Source organism: Salmo trutta, chromosome 19 (assembly GCF_901001165.1).
Source record: "Salmo trutta chromosome 19, fSalTru1.1, whole genome shotgun sequence".
Classification (NCBI taxonomy): Eukaryota; Metazoa; Chordata; class Actinopteri; order Salmoniformes; family Salmonidae; genus Salmo; species Salmo trutta.
Window position 1 is genome coordinate 34,839,809 of NC_042975.1, and position 16,234 is coordinate 34,856,042.

The 16,234-nt window shown below is 41.9% G+C and overlaps 1 protein-coding gene across 6 annotated transcripts in view; it reads right to left on the reverse strand.

Annotated features, from left to right (window-relative positions):
* LOC115154424 (phospholipase D2-like) overlaps positions 1–16,234 on the reverse strand; it is a 31,063-nt gene that overhangs the window by 9,673 nt on the left and 5,156 nt on the right. For all 6 annotated transcript variants that reach the window (XM_029700617.1, XM_029700619.1, XM_029700616.1 and 3 more), the window contains 14 exons: positions 15,994–16,059; positions 15,849–15,907; positions 15,477–15,722; positions 14,500–14,643; positions 14,303–14,386; positions 13,865–13,943; positions 13,353–13,463; positions 12,907–13,116; positions 12,591–12,774; positions 12,329–12,447; positions 5,263–5,379; positions 5,056–5,160; positions 2,787–2,875; positions 2,424–2,537 (listed from right to left, as the gene is read on the reverse strand). In XM_029700617.1, coding sequence (XP_029556477.1) covers positions 2,424–2,537; positions 2,787–2,875; positions 5,056–5,160; positions 5,263–5,379; positions 12,329–12,447; positions 12,591–12,774; positions 12,907–13,116; positions 13,353–13,463; positions 13,865–13,943; positions 14,303–14,386; positions 14,500–14,643; positions 15,477–15,722; positions 15,849–15,907; positions 15,994–16,059 — 1,727 coding nt within the window. The remainder of the gene's footprint in view (positions 1–2,423; positions 2,538–2,786; positions 2,876–5,055; positions 5,161–5,262; positions 5,380–12,328; positions 12,448–12,590; positions 12,775–12,906; positions 13,117–13,352; positions 13,464–13,864; positions 13,944–14,302; positions 14,387–14,499; positions 14,644–15,476; positions 15,723–15,848; positions 15,908–15,993; positions 16,060–16,234) is intronic.

Below are 16,234 nucleotides of genomic sequence, written 5' to 3' on the forward strand. Positions count from 1 at the left end.
GAGGGGAATGAAGAACGTTTACATTCTGTCAGAATATGTTATTGTTAGACATCAGGGATCCTATGGGGAGGAGTGAGGAATTTGGGACCGAGGTCAGACGAGGTGAGGAAGAACAGATATCAAAGTTCTGTCTAGCAACAGAGGTGTATTGGCTGTTCAGAGGTGTAAGGAGGAGATTCAGCTTAGGAGGAAGGGTTAAATATTAGTGTTTGTTTGAATATATATGTCTTTGTCTCATGCAGCTGTTTGACACGGTGGGTGAATAAACTTGGTTTGAGCTTTACTAATCGTCCATGAGTTTTTACTCTGTTTATTTAGAACCTAAACACTGGCAAAAATGCTTGCTTGCTAGCTTAACTTCCATTCATGGTCAATGTTAGCTAGTGAACATTAGCCATCTACATCGAGCTACAAATTGAACTTCTATCCTCTCAGGCCAGGGGCACAACAATGTATGAATTAATGGTTGGATCAGAATCGCAGTTATAACCATTGGTCAATATGGAGAATTAAGTAAAACTACACATCCAAATCCCCATCTCCATCCATGGCTAATTTAGGAAAGGGAACATTTTATCTAGCTGGCTACCAGAGGACAACAACATTCAACAATTCAAGTTTTTCTATTAATGACGTATGCCCTCAATGGGATTTGATAGGAGTGACGCCAAATCCAAGCTGGCTTCCCTTGACACTTTTCTTTTTGGTGCGCCAGGACCACTCTCTTTTTTTGTCAAAAGGAAGCCAGATACTCCCTTGCCTTCAATGCTTTGGGTGGCAACAATGTCATACTCTTTTGGACCAGACAGCATCAGAGAGAGACAGAGGGGCGCCGTGTCACTCGCTTGGATGCTTTCTAGTGAGATACATTCAGCCTCTTGCAAATTGAAGGAAAATTATGAAACACAGAGACAAAAAATAAATAATTTAATCCTCTAAAAAAATATATTGCTACATTTTTGGGGGAAGCCTGGCTTGCCTTGGCATCCATGAATACACGCCATTGCCTACAATACAGTCCTCAAATGCGAATTGCCATAAAATCTGGAGAGAAACATAATGGGGATGTATTCAAATCTGCTTTATGGAGCTAAACATTTGCATGCTGAGCATGTTGTGGTAATATTAGGTAAAACTTAAATATACAATTTTATAAATGTTCTTGAAATGTCCTGCAGACCTCCAAGAGGTAAATGTATATTGTGTGAACAATGGAATATTATGTTAAACCTTAAAAAAAAAAATAGGCTATGAACGTCATAAAAACGGACTTATCTGGACATTTTGGAACATTGTGGGAATGTTCTGTGTAACCTTCGTGAATATCAAAATAATATTCTTGCAACATCCCAGACAACTCACATAACTTAATGAAATGTTCTGGGAACCTTCAAAGAACTTAGACCAGGTGTTCTGTCAACATTAAGGGAATGTCCTGTGCACTCTAAAATAAACATTGTACAATCACCTGCACAACTGGGCAGTTGTTTGTGTTTTGGGAACATATATTTTGTTATGTCCCCACCAGACTGTTTCCACAACCTAATGAAAGAACAGACTAAATGTGTTCTGGGAATGTTCTTGCAACATCAGGGGAATGTTTTATACAAATATTGTACACTGAGTGTACAAAACATTAAGAACACCTTCCTATTATTGAGTTGCACCCCTCTCCCCCCCACCCTTGATACACATGGAAAACTGTTGAGTGTGAAAATTTAAAAACCCAGCAGCATTGCAGTTCTTGACACAAACCGGTGCGCCTGGCATCTACTACCATATCCCTTTCAAAAGGCACTTAAAATCTTTTGTTTTACCTATTCACCCTCTGAATGGCACACATATACAATCCATGTCTCAATTGTCTCAAGGCTCAAACAATTGTCTCAAGGCTCCTCCCCTTCAATTACACTGATTGAAGTGGATTTAACAAGTGACATCAATAAGGAATCATAGCTTTCACCTGGCCAGTCTATGCCATGGAAAGAGCAGGTGTTCATAATGTTTTGTACACTCAGTGTATAATCTTCAGCACAACTGGACAGTTTTTGTCTAATGAGAACATTTGCCGCAACCTAACAACTGTCACAGAACCAATTTTGTTTGCTGGGAAAACATGACTGGTACATTGTGTTATTACATTACCTGGAAACCTAATGATAACTTTTAGGGGACTATTCTGGGGTGGCTGTTACAGATGTTGTGCACAATATTTTAGTGAATGTTAGAACATTCCAAGGATATTTCATGGCATTTTTTTGGGGGTGAATGTTACCATCCTAATGTTAGATAAAACCCTAACTATAACTTAATGGGAATCTTAGCTAATGTTCTGGAAAAGTTCCCAGTTTGCTGGGTACAGTGTATGTGTGTGTGAACGTGTGTGTGAACGTGCATGAAGGCCCATAAGGGAGGGTTCTGACCTGTAAGTGAAGTGTAGTATAGCTTGGATGGCATTCCCACCTCCCTCACTGATGTCTCCTTCAAACCCAGGCAGCAGGGGCACCACCACAAACACCCTGTATTTCTTCTGCTCACTGAGGAACAGCAAGAGCGTTATGGAATGGGGTAGCAGAGAGAGAGTTACATAGAAAAAAAACTATTGGCAACAATGTATTTCTAACATAAACAATCATGATAATTTAACTTTACTTATCGAAACAGATAATCAACAGACAAACATGTATAAAACATGTATAAATCAGTCCAATAATATTATGTTATACAGTAAACCAAGCTGTGTGTTGACAGATTCAACTCAGACAGACATGGTGGTACAACCACACCTGTGTGCACGTAGGATCCTCTTCACGATCGCGTCACCAATGCCATTGTGCACGTTCTTCCCGTCAGCACAGCTGATGAAGAACTGGTTCTGAGAGCAGAGGGGTAGAGAGAGGGACAGATGGAATCTCTGTCAGAGCTGTGCATATATGGCTCTGGTCTCTGTTTGATGCTGTGGGGTGTGATGGTAGGGAGCTGGACTTGTGACCAGGAAGGGACATCGCTGTTAAAGCATTCAGACTTCAAGCTGCTCACATAGAACAGCAAATAAAACCCACATGACAATGTTAGAGAGACAGGAATAGGCAGGGATCGGGAAATAAACCAAGGTTGGGAGAAAATACATCTTTCTAACTCGTGTCCCATTAATCAACAACCATTTCCAGTTAAAAGAGATATGGAAACAATGCATATTTAAAAACAAACACCTCATTGAACTATTCATCTCATTTGAAAATCTATGCATTCAATTGGACTTGATAGCACTAGGATCATGTGGACTGTGGAGGCACATGAGGGCAGTCATTATCTCAACCTTGAGCTGTTGACTTCAGTACAGAGACACAGTCACAAGACTGTGGGGGAGGCACTGTCTGGCGTAACAAAAAAACAACCTTGTCCCCTGGTTGATTTCTACCTACAGTAAGCAAACAGGTAGAGAGGATGGATACAGCATACAGTGGGGGGGGAAAGTATTTGATTCCCTGCTGATTTTGTACATTTGCCCACTGATAAAGAAAGGATCAGTCTATAATTTTAATGGTAGGTTTATTTGAACAGTGAGAGACAGAATAACAACAACAAAATCCAGAAAAACGCATGTCAAAAATGTTATAAATTGATTTGCATTTTAATGAGGGAAATAAGTATTTGACCCCCTCTCAATCAGAAAGACTTCTGGCTCCCAGGTGTCTTTTATACAGGTAACGAGCTGAGATTAGGAGCACACTCTTAAAGGGAGTGCTCCTAACCGCAGCTTGTTACCTGTAAAAAAAAAAGACCTGTCCACAGAAGCAATCAATCAATCAGATTCCAAACTCTCCACCATGGCCAAGACCAAAGAGCTCTCCAAGGATGTCAGGGACAAGATTGTAGACCTACACAAGGCTGGAATGAGCTACAAGACCATCGCCAAGCAGCTTGGTGAGAAGGTGACAACATTTGGTGCGATTATTCGCGAATAGAAGAAACACAAAAGAACCGTCAATATCCCTCGGCCTGGGGCTCCATGCAAGATCTCACCTCGTGGGGTTGCAATGATCATGAGAACAGTGAGGAATCAGCCCAGAACTACACGGGAGGATCTTGTCAATGATCTCAAGGCAGCTGGGACCATAGTCACCAAGAAAACAATTGGTAACACACTAACATCTGAATGACTCAGAGGACAACTGGTGAAAGTGTTGTGGTCAGATGAGACCAAAATAGAGCTCTTTGGCATCAACTCAACTCGCCGTGTTTGGAGGAGGAGGAATGCTGCCTATGACCCCAAGAACACCATCTCCACCGTCAAACATGGAGGTGGAAACATTATGCTTTGGGGGTGTTTTTCTGCTAAGGGGACAGGACAACTTCACCGCATCAAAGGGACGATGGACGGGGCCATGTACCGTCAAATCTTGGGTGAGAACATCCTTCCCTCAGCCAGGGCATTGAAAATGGGTCGTGGATGGGTATTCCAGCATGACAATGGCCCAAAACACATGGCCAAGGCAACAAAGGAGTGGCTCAAGAAGAAGCACATTAAGGTCCTGGAGTGGCTTAGCCAGTCTTCAGATCTTAATCCCATAGAAAATCTGTGGAGGGAGCTGAAGATTCAAGTTGCCAAACGTCAGCCTCGAAACCTTAATGACTTGGAGAAGATCTGCAAAGAGGAGTGGGACAAAATCCCTCCTGAGATGTGTGCAAACCTGGTGGCCAACTACAAGAAACGTCTGACCTCTGATTGCCAACAAGGGTTTTGCCACCAAGTACTAAGTCATGTTTTGCAGAGGGGTCAAATACTTATTTCCCTCATTAAAATGCAAATCATTTTATAACATTTTTGGCATGCGTTTATCTGGATTTTTTGGTTGTTATTCTGTCTCTCACTGTTCAAATAAACCTACCATTCAAATTATAGACTGATCATTTCTTTGTCAGTGGGCAAACGTACAAAATTAGCAGGGGATCAAATACTTTTTCCCCCCACTGTAGAAGTAGTGTGGTTATGAGTCTGGTAAATGGGTGCAATGAAATAATGTGTATGTAATGTGCTGGTAGCAGAGTTACCTCGATGTAGATGTAGTGTTCGCTGTTCTCGATCGTATGAATGTAGGCATTGAGGATAGAGCTCTCACAAGTTCCGGCTGACCAGCGATCCACAGAACGCAACACCTGAGAGAAAGAGAGGAGAATAATGAAAATAAATGAACAATTGGTGGTAAAAAGATAGGCATTTCTCTGTGAGCTTGTATGTGTCAGGGTGAGCATGTGTACCTGCACGGAGGCCTTCCCGGAGCCAGGCACAGTGAATGGCAGTGGGTCAACAGTACTGTGAGACTTGGGCAGAAGGCAAGGGAAGAACTTGCCTCGGATGTTCTTGTACTTAAAGATCTGCAGGCAGACAAAGCAAAGACAATAAGAGCCAGATGTCTCTCTCACAAAACCCTAGGGGCTCTTTTCAGCTGGCGCTAAGGAGGCGCAAGTGTTAAACGCACGTTAGTTTGCAATTTCGTCATTTAAAAAAAAACTGTCGCACTGGCATTTTCCACCACTTACGCCAGGTTCGGCAATTTACCTGTCTAATATCAGCTCACTTGCGCTTAGGTGGGAAGGGTGACAATATTTGAGGTGTGTCCTTAAAGACGAGCTAAAAGTCACCATTTCATGCAGCACCAAAGGGAGGTTTTAAGACCCACCAAAAGACAGGTCTTAAAAGGTAATGCCATTGGTAATGGCATGGATTTTGAGAGCGGAAGCGCAGCGTATCCAGCCCTGACACGGCCGGTGAATCTCGTATTTAGAAACATCAAAGAATTACTGGTTTCCCCCCATTTTGTAGACATAGCCTATCTAAAACAAGTTTTTTTGGGGTGGTGGGGAATTTGACTAGAATGATTAACTCTTTTAAAACCTTATCAATGGTGAATTTAATCTTGCTGATTGAACCATGGACATGCCAAACTTTGTCAGACATGGCAGGCATAATGCAATTTACAGAAGGCCTAGCTAGCCCCTAAATCAGTGTGAATCAGTGATGTGCGGTCAGGGGAGGCAGTGCTTACTTACCCTGTGACAATCTAATAAAAAAAGCTGTTATGAAAAGCCAAATTAAAAAAACAATTAATTGTCATCTAGCCGTTTTTTTACAACCTGACAAATGGACACTACTATACTGCATCATTGCGCCTCAAACTATTTTCCAAGTTGGAATAATGTAACGGCTGTTTGGAGGGTTCGAAGAGTGGAACGTCAACTATAATAAAAGTTAAGACCAGACAGAGGCAACATACAATACATGACTTTATTCATGACAGGCAAGGCAACCACCATCTCCCTAACTGCTAGCTGTCAGGCAAACAGTGAGTACTTGACTGTCCACTTGGCTGAAAGGCCATTATCAATTAATACTTTTTTACCCAGACTTTTACACATCTTGGAAAATGTCTTTGTGGATGTAGTGGGAATGGGGCTTCTCCTGCCACTCAATGCGGGGCCCGAGCCTTGGCTTCTACAAGATGGATGCTATTAACTACACTACAACCATTCTACGTGCATGGCTGCATGGGGGCGCACTCACGCAGGAGAATGATGATCTCTGACAAGCTAGATGGATGGAGCTGCCTGTGTGCTGCATGGGAGAACTGTGCTACCAGCTACTGTTTGAGTGTGTATGACTTTTTGTTTCCGTGTGAAAATGGAATCGAAGGGGGCCTCCCCCACGGCCGTGGGCCTGGTGTGTGCATTCAAAATAAAATAATGGACATGGGGTTCTGCTGTGACTTCTACAATGCTGTCACGAGAGATTCACCAGACGAATGGACTTTACAAGTAAAGGTAGGCCTAAATGCATTTTCCTTTGCGGGTTAGGCTACTGTTGAATCATGAGAATATACAACATCCCTTTGGATGCATTTCATTTATCAAGCTAGAATTACATTTCAGTCATTTTGATCGTTTTTATATAATAAAGGTTCTAACAACACTTCTATGTGTGTGTGTATATATATATATATATATTTGCGAGCACGGCACATTGGAAGATTTGTAAATCCATTGTGAAAGGCTATGGAGTTTGCGCTGTGAATTATTCAGATGAAGTCTGTCCATATTGTTATTTTAGTGCCACCTATCAGTTGTAACTGTGGAAGCTACATGGCTGAGCTGAGTTGAGCAGTTTGTCAGATTATATGAAATATGCCGTCAAGAGGCTATCACTTGTGTATCTTGGCTACATTGGTATTTACATTTGGTGAAACTTGTTCGTCAGTTTCGGTTAATAGCATATGTCCCTCTGGTTGTTGGAGCTATTTGTTGTATGGTGAACATGGGCTTCATCAAGGTTTATTTGTGAGTAAATCTGGCTTTGATAATTAACAGTGCTCACCCAGCCACCAACCTCACTGCACGTCACTGGTTCGAAGTGCTATGTTTAACAATATATTTCCATATTGAAGCCATGCAATTGACCCTTTGCCAAGCCCTGCCCCATACTTTTGGGCAACCAATCGCAGTGCTTCAATGGATAGCAACTGTCGTTGAGTCTGACATCTCAGACAAGCTCACGTTTAAAATGACTATCATGCTTGATTGAGCGAGCTGTTTGTCTTGTAGTAATGTGGTACCTGCCTGTATTTCCATAAACCTTTATTTTAGCAATGCATGACATTAAGAAAAAAAAAAATATATATATATATCATAACATGTTTTTTTGGTCAATAGGTGCCCAACATAACAAGTGGTGGTGTCACAGTCACTCATATATAGAGGTCTATAGAGCCTGTCTCCACTCCTGAATTCTGTAACCGTCAGTTTACCTGTGTAATATTGACATAAGCTCAGAAATACATGTTTTGAAAACATGGTCCTGTTTTATTGGCTGCTTTTCTTTCACTCTGCGGTCCAACTCATCCCAAACCATCTCAATTGGGATGAGGTCGTGTGATTGTGGAGGCCAGGTCATCTGATGCAGCACTCCATCACTCTCCTCCTTGGTCAAATAGTCCATACACAGCCTGGAGGTGTGTTGGGTCATTGTCCTGTTGAAAACAAATGATAGTCCCACTAAGCGCATAGCAGATGGGATGGCGTATTGCTGCAGAATGCTGTGGTAGCCATGCTGGTTAAGTTTGCCTTGAATTCTAAATAAAATCAGACAGTGTCACCAGCAAAGCACCCTCACACCATCACACCTCCTCCTCCATGCTTTACGGTGGGAACCACACATGTAGAGATCATCCGTTCACCTACTCTGCGTCTCACAAAGACACGGCGGTTGGAACCAAAATCTCAAAATGTGGACTCATCAGAACAAAAGGACAGATTTCCACCGGTCTAATGTCCATTGCTCGCGTTTCTTGGCCCAAGCAAGTCTCTTCTTATTGGTGTCCTTTAGTAGTATTTTCTTTGCAGCAATTTGACCATGAAGGCCTGATTCACGCAGTCTCCTCTGAACAGTTGACGTTGAGATGTATGTTACTTGAACTCTGTGAAGCATTTATTTGGGCTGCAATTTCTGAGGCTGGTAAGTTTAATGAATTTATCCTCTGCAGCAGAGGTAACTCAGGGTCTTCCTTTCCTGTGGCGGTCCTCATGAGAGCCAGTTTCATCATAGCGCTTCATTTTCCAGGTTGACTGACCTTCGTGTCTTAAAGTAATGATGGACTGTCAATTCTCTTTGCTTATTTGAGCTGTTCTTGCCATAATATGGACATTGTCTTTTACCAAATAGGGTTATCTTCTGTATACCACCCCTACCTTGTCACAACACAACTGATTGGCTCAAATGCATTAAGAAGGAAAAAAATTCCACAAATTAAAATTTTAACAAGGCACACCTGTTATTTGAAATGCATTCCAGGTGACTACCTCATGAAGCTGGTTGTGAGAATGCCAAGAGTGTGCAAAGCTGTCATCAAGGCAAAGGGTGGCTATTTGAAGAATCTTAAATATATTTTAATTTGTTTAACACTTTTTTGGTTACTACATAATTCCATGTGTTATGTCATAGTTTTGACATCGTCACTATTATTCTACAATGTATAAAATAGTACAAAATAAAGAAAAACCCTGGAATGAGTAGGTGTGTCCAAACTTTTGACTGGTACCCACACACACAATCATTTTAATAGCAGGACACTGTGAAGTTCATTATTCCTCTGAAGAGTGTGAATTAGGCTGTTTGAGAAGGTTTGAATCCTAAGCAACCTGCATACACATCATTTGAAGTACTATAGACCAACATAGCTACTGTAGTAGGTCAAAGGTAAGTGCTGGAAAACCTTGGTAGAGCATGGGTGGAGTAGGCATTGTGTTGCTCATGTGAATTTCCTTTCTTTTTCAGCTTCAGACCAATGCCTACTTCTCCTTTAAACTTAATCTGTTGTTTTTAATTCCAATTGTTTTTACACCGGAAGGTGATTTTCGGTTAGAGGTGCACTATGTAGAAATCTCTCCGCCCTTTCTGTTTGAAGCTGGTGTGCAAACCCAAAAGTAAGACGCAAAAACAAAATGGGAAGCATAGAAATAGAGCACATAGAACATATCTACCGCTTCTTAGACTTGCTTTTAATGAGTGACAGATCTATAACTAACTTTTATTACATATTGCAGCTTTAAAAAAAAAAAAGGTGCATTATACAACATTTCCCCATGTAAAGAAAGGAAATTTGCTATTTTAACTTTTAAATTTGGCCAAAAGGTCTGGGCCTTAATGGCACAGGTGGTGTGCTTGCATACCTGCAAGGGTTGCTGATTTAAACCCTGGTCTGTTGCCCTCTAATAGCTCAAATCAGTTATGTTTAGAATTTACCATGGACAGTCAAAAGTAATTGCCTGCCGTTTTCAGAAGGTGAATAGCTCAATTGACTGACAGTCTTACATTGTAAAATTACTCAATTCCCATTGAAAGCACAGTAAAGGAAAAAACAGTTTGAAGGTTGTATAACTCAGCCATTGAGACTAAACAAAGATATTCCCATGTACACTAGAGCTGCGTCAGTAGGTTGAATGGTGAGCTTAATGTGGCTAATTTCGCACTGATGTTTAGTGTCCCACAATAAGAGTGAAAACGTTAATATTTGATATAAACTCTACACGGTTGTGTTCTGTGAGTGTCACTGAGAAGGTACTCCATTACATGAGTGCAACATCCATAGGTTAGGCTGTACTGTGCATATACAGTTGAAGTCGGAAGTTTACATACACCTTAGCCAAATACATTTAAACTCAGTTTTTCACAATTCCTGACATTTAATACTAGTAAAAATTCCCTTTCTTAGGTCAGTTAGGATCACCACTTTATTTTAAGAATGTGAAATGTCAGAATAATAGTAGAGAGAATTAATTATTTAAGCTTTTATTTCTTTCATCACATTCCCAGTGGGTCAGAAGTGTACATGCACTCAATTAGTATTTGGTAGCATTGCCCTTAAATTGTTTAACATGGGTCAAATGTTTTGGGTAGCCTTCCACAAGCTTCCCACAATAAGTTGGGTGAATTTTGGCCCATTCTTCTGGACAGAGTTGGTGTAACTGAGTCAGGTTTGTAGGCATCCTTGCTCGCACATGCTTTTTCAGTTCTGCCCACAAATGTTCTATAGGACGAGGTCAGGGCTTTGTGATGGCCACTCCAATGCCTTGACTTTGTTGTCCTTAAGCCATTTTGCCACAACTTTGGAAGTATGCTTGGGGTCATTGTCCATTTGGAAGACCCATTTGCAACCAAGCTTTAACTTCCTGACTGATGTCTTGAGATGTTGCTTCAATATATCCACATAATTTTTCTTCCTCATGATGCCATCTATTTTGTGAAGGGCACCAGTCCCTCCTGCAGCAAAGCACCCCCACAACATGATGCTGCCACCCCCGTGCTTCACGGTTGGGATGGTGTTCTTCGTCTTGCAAGCCTCCCCCTTTTCCCTCCAAACATAAATGGTCATTATGGCCAAACAGTTCTATTTTTGTTCCATCAGACCAGAGCACATTTCAGATGTCATTACAGATGAACGTGGTACCTTCAGTCGTTTGGAAATTGCTCCCAAGGATGAACCAGACTTGTGGAGGTCTACAATTTTTGGCTGATTTCTTTTGATTTTCCCATGATGTCAAGCAAAGAGGCACTGAATTTGAAGGTAGGCCTTGAAATACATCCACAGGTACACCTCCAATTGACTCAAATGATGTCAATTAGCCTGTCAGAAGCTTCTAAAGCCATGACATCAATTTCTGGAATTTTCCAAGCTGTTTAAAGGCACAGTCAACTTAGTGTACGTAAACTTCTGACCCACTGGAATTGTGACACAATTAATTATAATAATCTGTCTGTAAACAATTGTTGGAAAAACTACTTGTGTCATGCACAAATCAACTTGCCAAAACTATAGTTTGTTAACAAGAAATTTGTGGAGTGGTTCTAAAATGAGTTTTAATGACTCCAACCTAAATGTAAACTTCCGACTTCAACTGTAAGTATGCCCCCAAAGCAAGTCTAAAGTCTAATACATTCAGTGCAATTTCAACTGATTTGAATGATTGTCTTCTGTTGTATTTATATAACATTCCGTTATTGTTTAGCATTATCTAGTCAAAATATGGCATGATTACACTATTTGTATCCATTTCAATTCACTTTCAATAGTTTTTTTTATTTTGAATGCAAACTGCAAATGCATCTATGTGGCTAGCTTCACACAGGTAGAGAAGCTGGACATGGGCTAGTCCAGCATCCAAATCAGATCTGCATATACAATCAAGATGGTCAAATGGCAGAGTTGTTCGTTTGGCACTGTTGATCAGCACAGATTTGGATAAAACATTAAGAAGAAAGGAGAAGGTGGGTACTGGAATCTATTCTAGAAATTCGAAACTGGTGAGTTTTTCTGATGCTAGTAAGCAGCCATTTGCACAATGGAGTGCCCAACCGCACTGTATACATGTGCATTTGTTTCAGTGAAATATGGCTTTTACCTTAGCTTGGACTATGGATTAGCTAGCTAGTGTTGCAAAAGACCATTGTTTGCATTCTAAGGTAGCAGCGTGACCATTTGCCCAAAAGTTGGTGTTGGTTTTGAACTGATGTACATTAGCAAAGACAGTACAGTATGAAGATATGCTAAAACTGCTTCTCCAATAGAAATCCCTAATCACACTTGTAGGTGATGTCATGGCGAAGTTCACACCAATGTGTGAAGGTTGATGAGGGGGAAAACAATTGAATCCATTTTACAAATGGTAACAAAATGTGGAAAAAGGTCAAAGGGTCTGAATACTTTCTGAATGCACTGTCCATCAAGGTAAAGTCATGAAAGAAAGATTCTTAGGAACCTCTTATTTGGGTTCTGACCTTGGCAAAGTTCCAGCGCTGGATGAAGTGGCGGGCCACATCCCTGGCAGCTTTGCCGTGGAGTGCAGCGGACAAGTCACGCCACGGCATACGGGGCACCTCAGTGCGGTCAATGTTGTCTGGGGAACAAAGGACTTTACATTTAAGAATGAGCCCTCTTGTGTGTGTTGTGTATGCATGTACGTGTGTGTTAGTGAGTGCGGGAGTGATGGGGGGGGGGGGGGGGGGTTATGAATTGAGCTATAGTGTGTGCATACTGTACCTTCGAATGGGCGGTCCAGTTGGACCCAGTCCTTCCTGATGAAGTTGCTGTAGTCCTTGCCAAGCCACAACTGGGTGTTGTTCTTCAGGTCCACATGGTTGACCTCCATGACCTCCTCTGGCTCTGTAGGCTTTGGACCCTGGGCCAAGTCTGACCCATCCACCTGGTCACCTGAGCCAGCTGCCTAGGGGGCAGAGTAGGACAGTCTGGTAATGAAGTCACCGCTCAACACAAGGTAACACTATGAACTACGGATTACCAGAACAGAACAACACAAGAGAAAGATTAATCTTGACTTTGTCTTGAGGTGTCTCACTTCTGGCTCAGCCAGTGGAGCCTTTGGTTCTTCTTCAGAGGTATGATTGGTTGTCTCCGTATCAGTCAACCGGTACTGACTGTCATCCCACCTCCCAAAGGCCAGGTCCAAGCCTCCCACAAAAGCCACTGATTGGTCAATGGCCACCATCTTCTCATGATGGGCCCAGAGAAACACAACCGCGGACATGTGGTTGGGGTGTCGCATCACCTGTTGGGAAGATGTCAGGGAAGCTAAGGACACAAGTCTAATAAAGTTCTGAATTTATATTAAAAGACCCAGATTAACATAAAATAGTAATGAAAGCATGAGGATGTGTATGATTTCTCTGTTTAGTGTGACACTGTGCTACAATGTTATGCCTAAGAGCCAGCTATGTGGATTGGTTTTTCAGGTGTAAAGCACCACCTGACTGCAGAGCAGAGATTGGAGCGTCTCAGACAGACCTTGATGTTGGGGTGCATGTCCATCAGTGTCCTCTTGCTGTGGCCACTGTTGATGCCCAGCGCCATTTCCACCTCCTTGTACAGGAGCACACATACTTTGACACCTTGTTCCTGCAGAGAAAAGAAAGGATGGATATACACAGAAGGTAGTCTGGCTGATACCAAAGTCCTTCTGACTTCAGAGTCAAACGCCCACAGCCACACACATCCCCAGAGTGCCACCCCTTCCCATTATGACTGTTGGATTTTCAAACCAAACAACGTCAACCCCCCAGGAAAAAATTTGATTCGAGAGAACCAACCAACCAAGATTTCATTAACAGACAGCCTCCCATTTCAGACCAGTGGGTCACAGCTGTGTGGTCATGAGGTACGCTTTTGCCAGGCTACACAGAAGGTGGCAAGGATGAGGAAAGGAGGGATTAACCTTCAGTGCATTCAGAGGAGAGGAGGGAGGAGAGGTAAAAGGGAGAAACATGTTGACAGGAGAAAGTTGGGAAGTAGAGTCGTACTGCTTTGCGTTTGAGGATCTGGTCCAGGCGCCAGTATGTGTCTGTAGCTGGCCTCTTCAGGAAAACCTCTGGGCTGAGCCTGGGAGGGAGGGGACATTCACCATGCAATGTTAACCATGTACATATTTACACTGTGTCCTGCTGTTTACAGACTAATTACAAACAAACCTAATACATGTTGGAAACAGTGACCTCTGTTGATATTGATATCAAACGTTTGTTTTGTTTGCTGTATGCTCTTATTTAGCCAACGGCAGAGCCATTTTCTACAGTATAATGTATATGGCTCTGGATAACCACTCTCTATAATTATGGAGAGCACTGTGCTTACATCAGTACAAATCTTGGAACACACAGTAGGCTGACTAGCCATAGAGATATACTGTATAATAATAGAATGTTCAAATATATGTATATGGTGCTAGCTCTGCTCCTCACCACCAGTCTGTGATGAAGATCTCCTCCTTGGCCTGCTCCAGAGCATCAGCCAGGTCTGCAAAGTAGCCACTGCCATTTACATACCTTTAATATGACCAATTCATAAACAGAGACATCACGTTTAAGTTAAGGGTGCACAAAGCTATGGGTGTATACAGCATGTACACATAATCATGTAATTGGAAGCAACATCTGACCATTTAGTGAGTGTGTTCTCCCGTGGCGGGGCAAAGCCCCCAAAGCGTTGGACCTGGAGGAATTCACAGGGCTCAGCCAGCCTATTGATCTCATGGCTCCACCAGTGAGCCTGTCTGTAGCTGTTACATTTGATGACCAGATTCCTACACACACACACACACACAACACTCATGTAAGAACCCAATAGGGATGGGTTTTATGAGTGTGCCGCATAAAAAAGACAAACCGGTAGCTTACACACATTTCACACTGGTTTTAATGTCTATGGTTTCACACATGTAGCTTGTTATAGTCAGTCAAACAAAGCGGCGCTACATTGAGGCTCCACGTGTAGCAAGTGAAGTGGCCGATTTCTAAAGAATGCAAAATGGAATTAAACTTATGGAAATAAAGAGGCTAAATGAAAAGGAGTAGGCTATAATGATGAACCAACAGATAGGCTGTGGTTTCATATGAATGGAGTTGTTGTAGACATTGGATGGGGAGTGCAGCAAAACAGCCTCAATTAGCTTTGCTACTTAGCTGGCTGCAGTAGCTAGCTATTTCACAACAATTTGATGTAGTCAAGACAGGCCATACCAGACGGTCTGATAGATACATTTTGTCAACTAGTCGGTTTGGCTATTTTCTCCCTCTCCCTCCGTGCACCAACTCTCTCTCTCAAGTCTCCATTGAAGTAAAACATTTATCATAACTATTTAAAAACGCATGTATTTCAACTATCCGGATATCTGAAAAAATATGACATTATTTGAATACTGAAATCATTTCAAATGTCCATCCCTAGAATACACATACGCACGGGTTTACACAGCGAGACAATACAAATACACAGTACAAATACACAATACAAATACACAAACAGCTAGGAATTGACTCATAATAAATAAAACAGGAATACAAGTGTCAATTTGAGGGTACACTTTTATGAGTCTGCCGACAAGTAATCATATTTTGGATTCCACTATGAACTTACCTGGTGAAGTTCTGAATGCAAACCCCATACTTGGTGTCAGTATATGCACGACCCACTTGAACTTTGAACTCCGGGTCAAAGACCAGTACGAAGCAGACGACCCCGTTTTCCCGGTTCATATAGAGCAGGAAGGAGTCCTTGACCACCAGCCAGCGCTTTGACCAGCGAAAGCAGAACTGGTGATGACCAATACAGTTCAACCCCTGGATACGGTGACCTCCTGACCTTTTGAAGATGGAACCCTCCCTGAAACACAATGACATCACTTAAACATACATAGAATCAGTCACATTAAAATATACTGAATAACACTCAGTCTCTCTTTCTCATATACCATCACACACACTCTCATAGACTATTAATAGTGCTTACAGGCCTTTGGGTCCAAGCTCACTGACAAAGGAGAGAGCACTGACATCAAGGAATTCCAGCTGGAATCAGAACGAGATAGGATGTGCTATCATCACTGTCTGACAATGAATGGTAATTGGTGTATGTGCGTGCCATCTTCACTCACCATGCCGTGATAGTTCTTACAAAAGGAATTCTCCAGAAGGCCGTTTAGGTATTCCTCAAGGTATTTCTATAACAGAGAGATCAGAAATCAGAACTGACTGGACCTACATTATCAAATGGTCAGATTTGACAGAAGAACCCCTGATAATTATTTTAAAAAGTCACACAAGATTGATCCCTCGTTTTTTGTGTGGAGGGAATTATCTACAACTAAGTAGATGTGTGGCTCACTGTCTGCATGT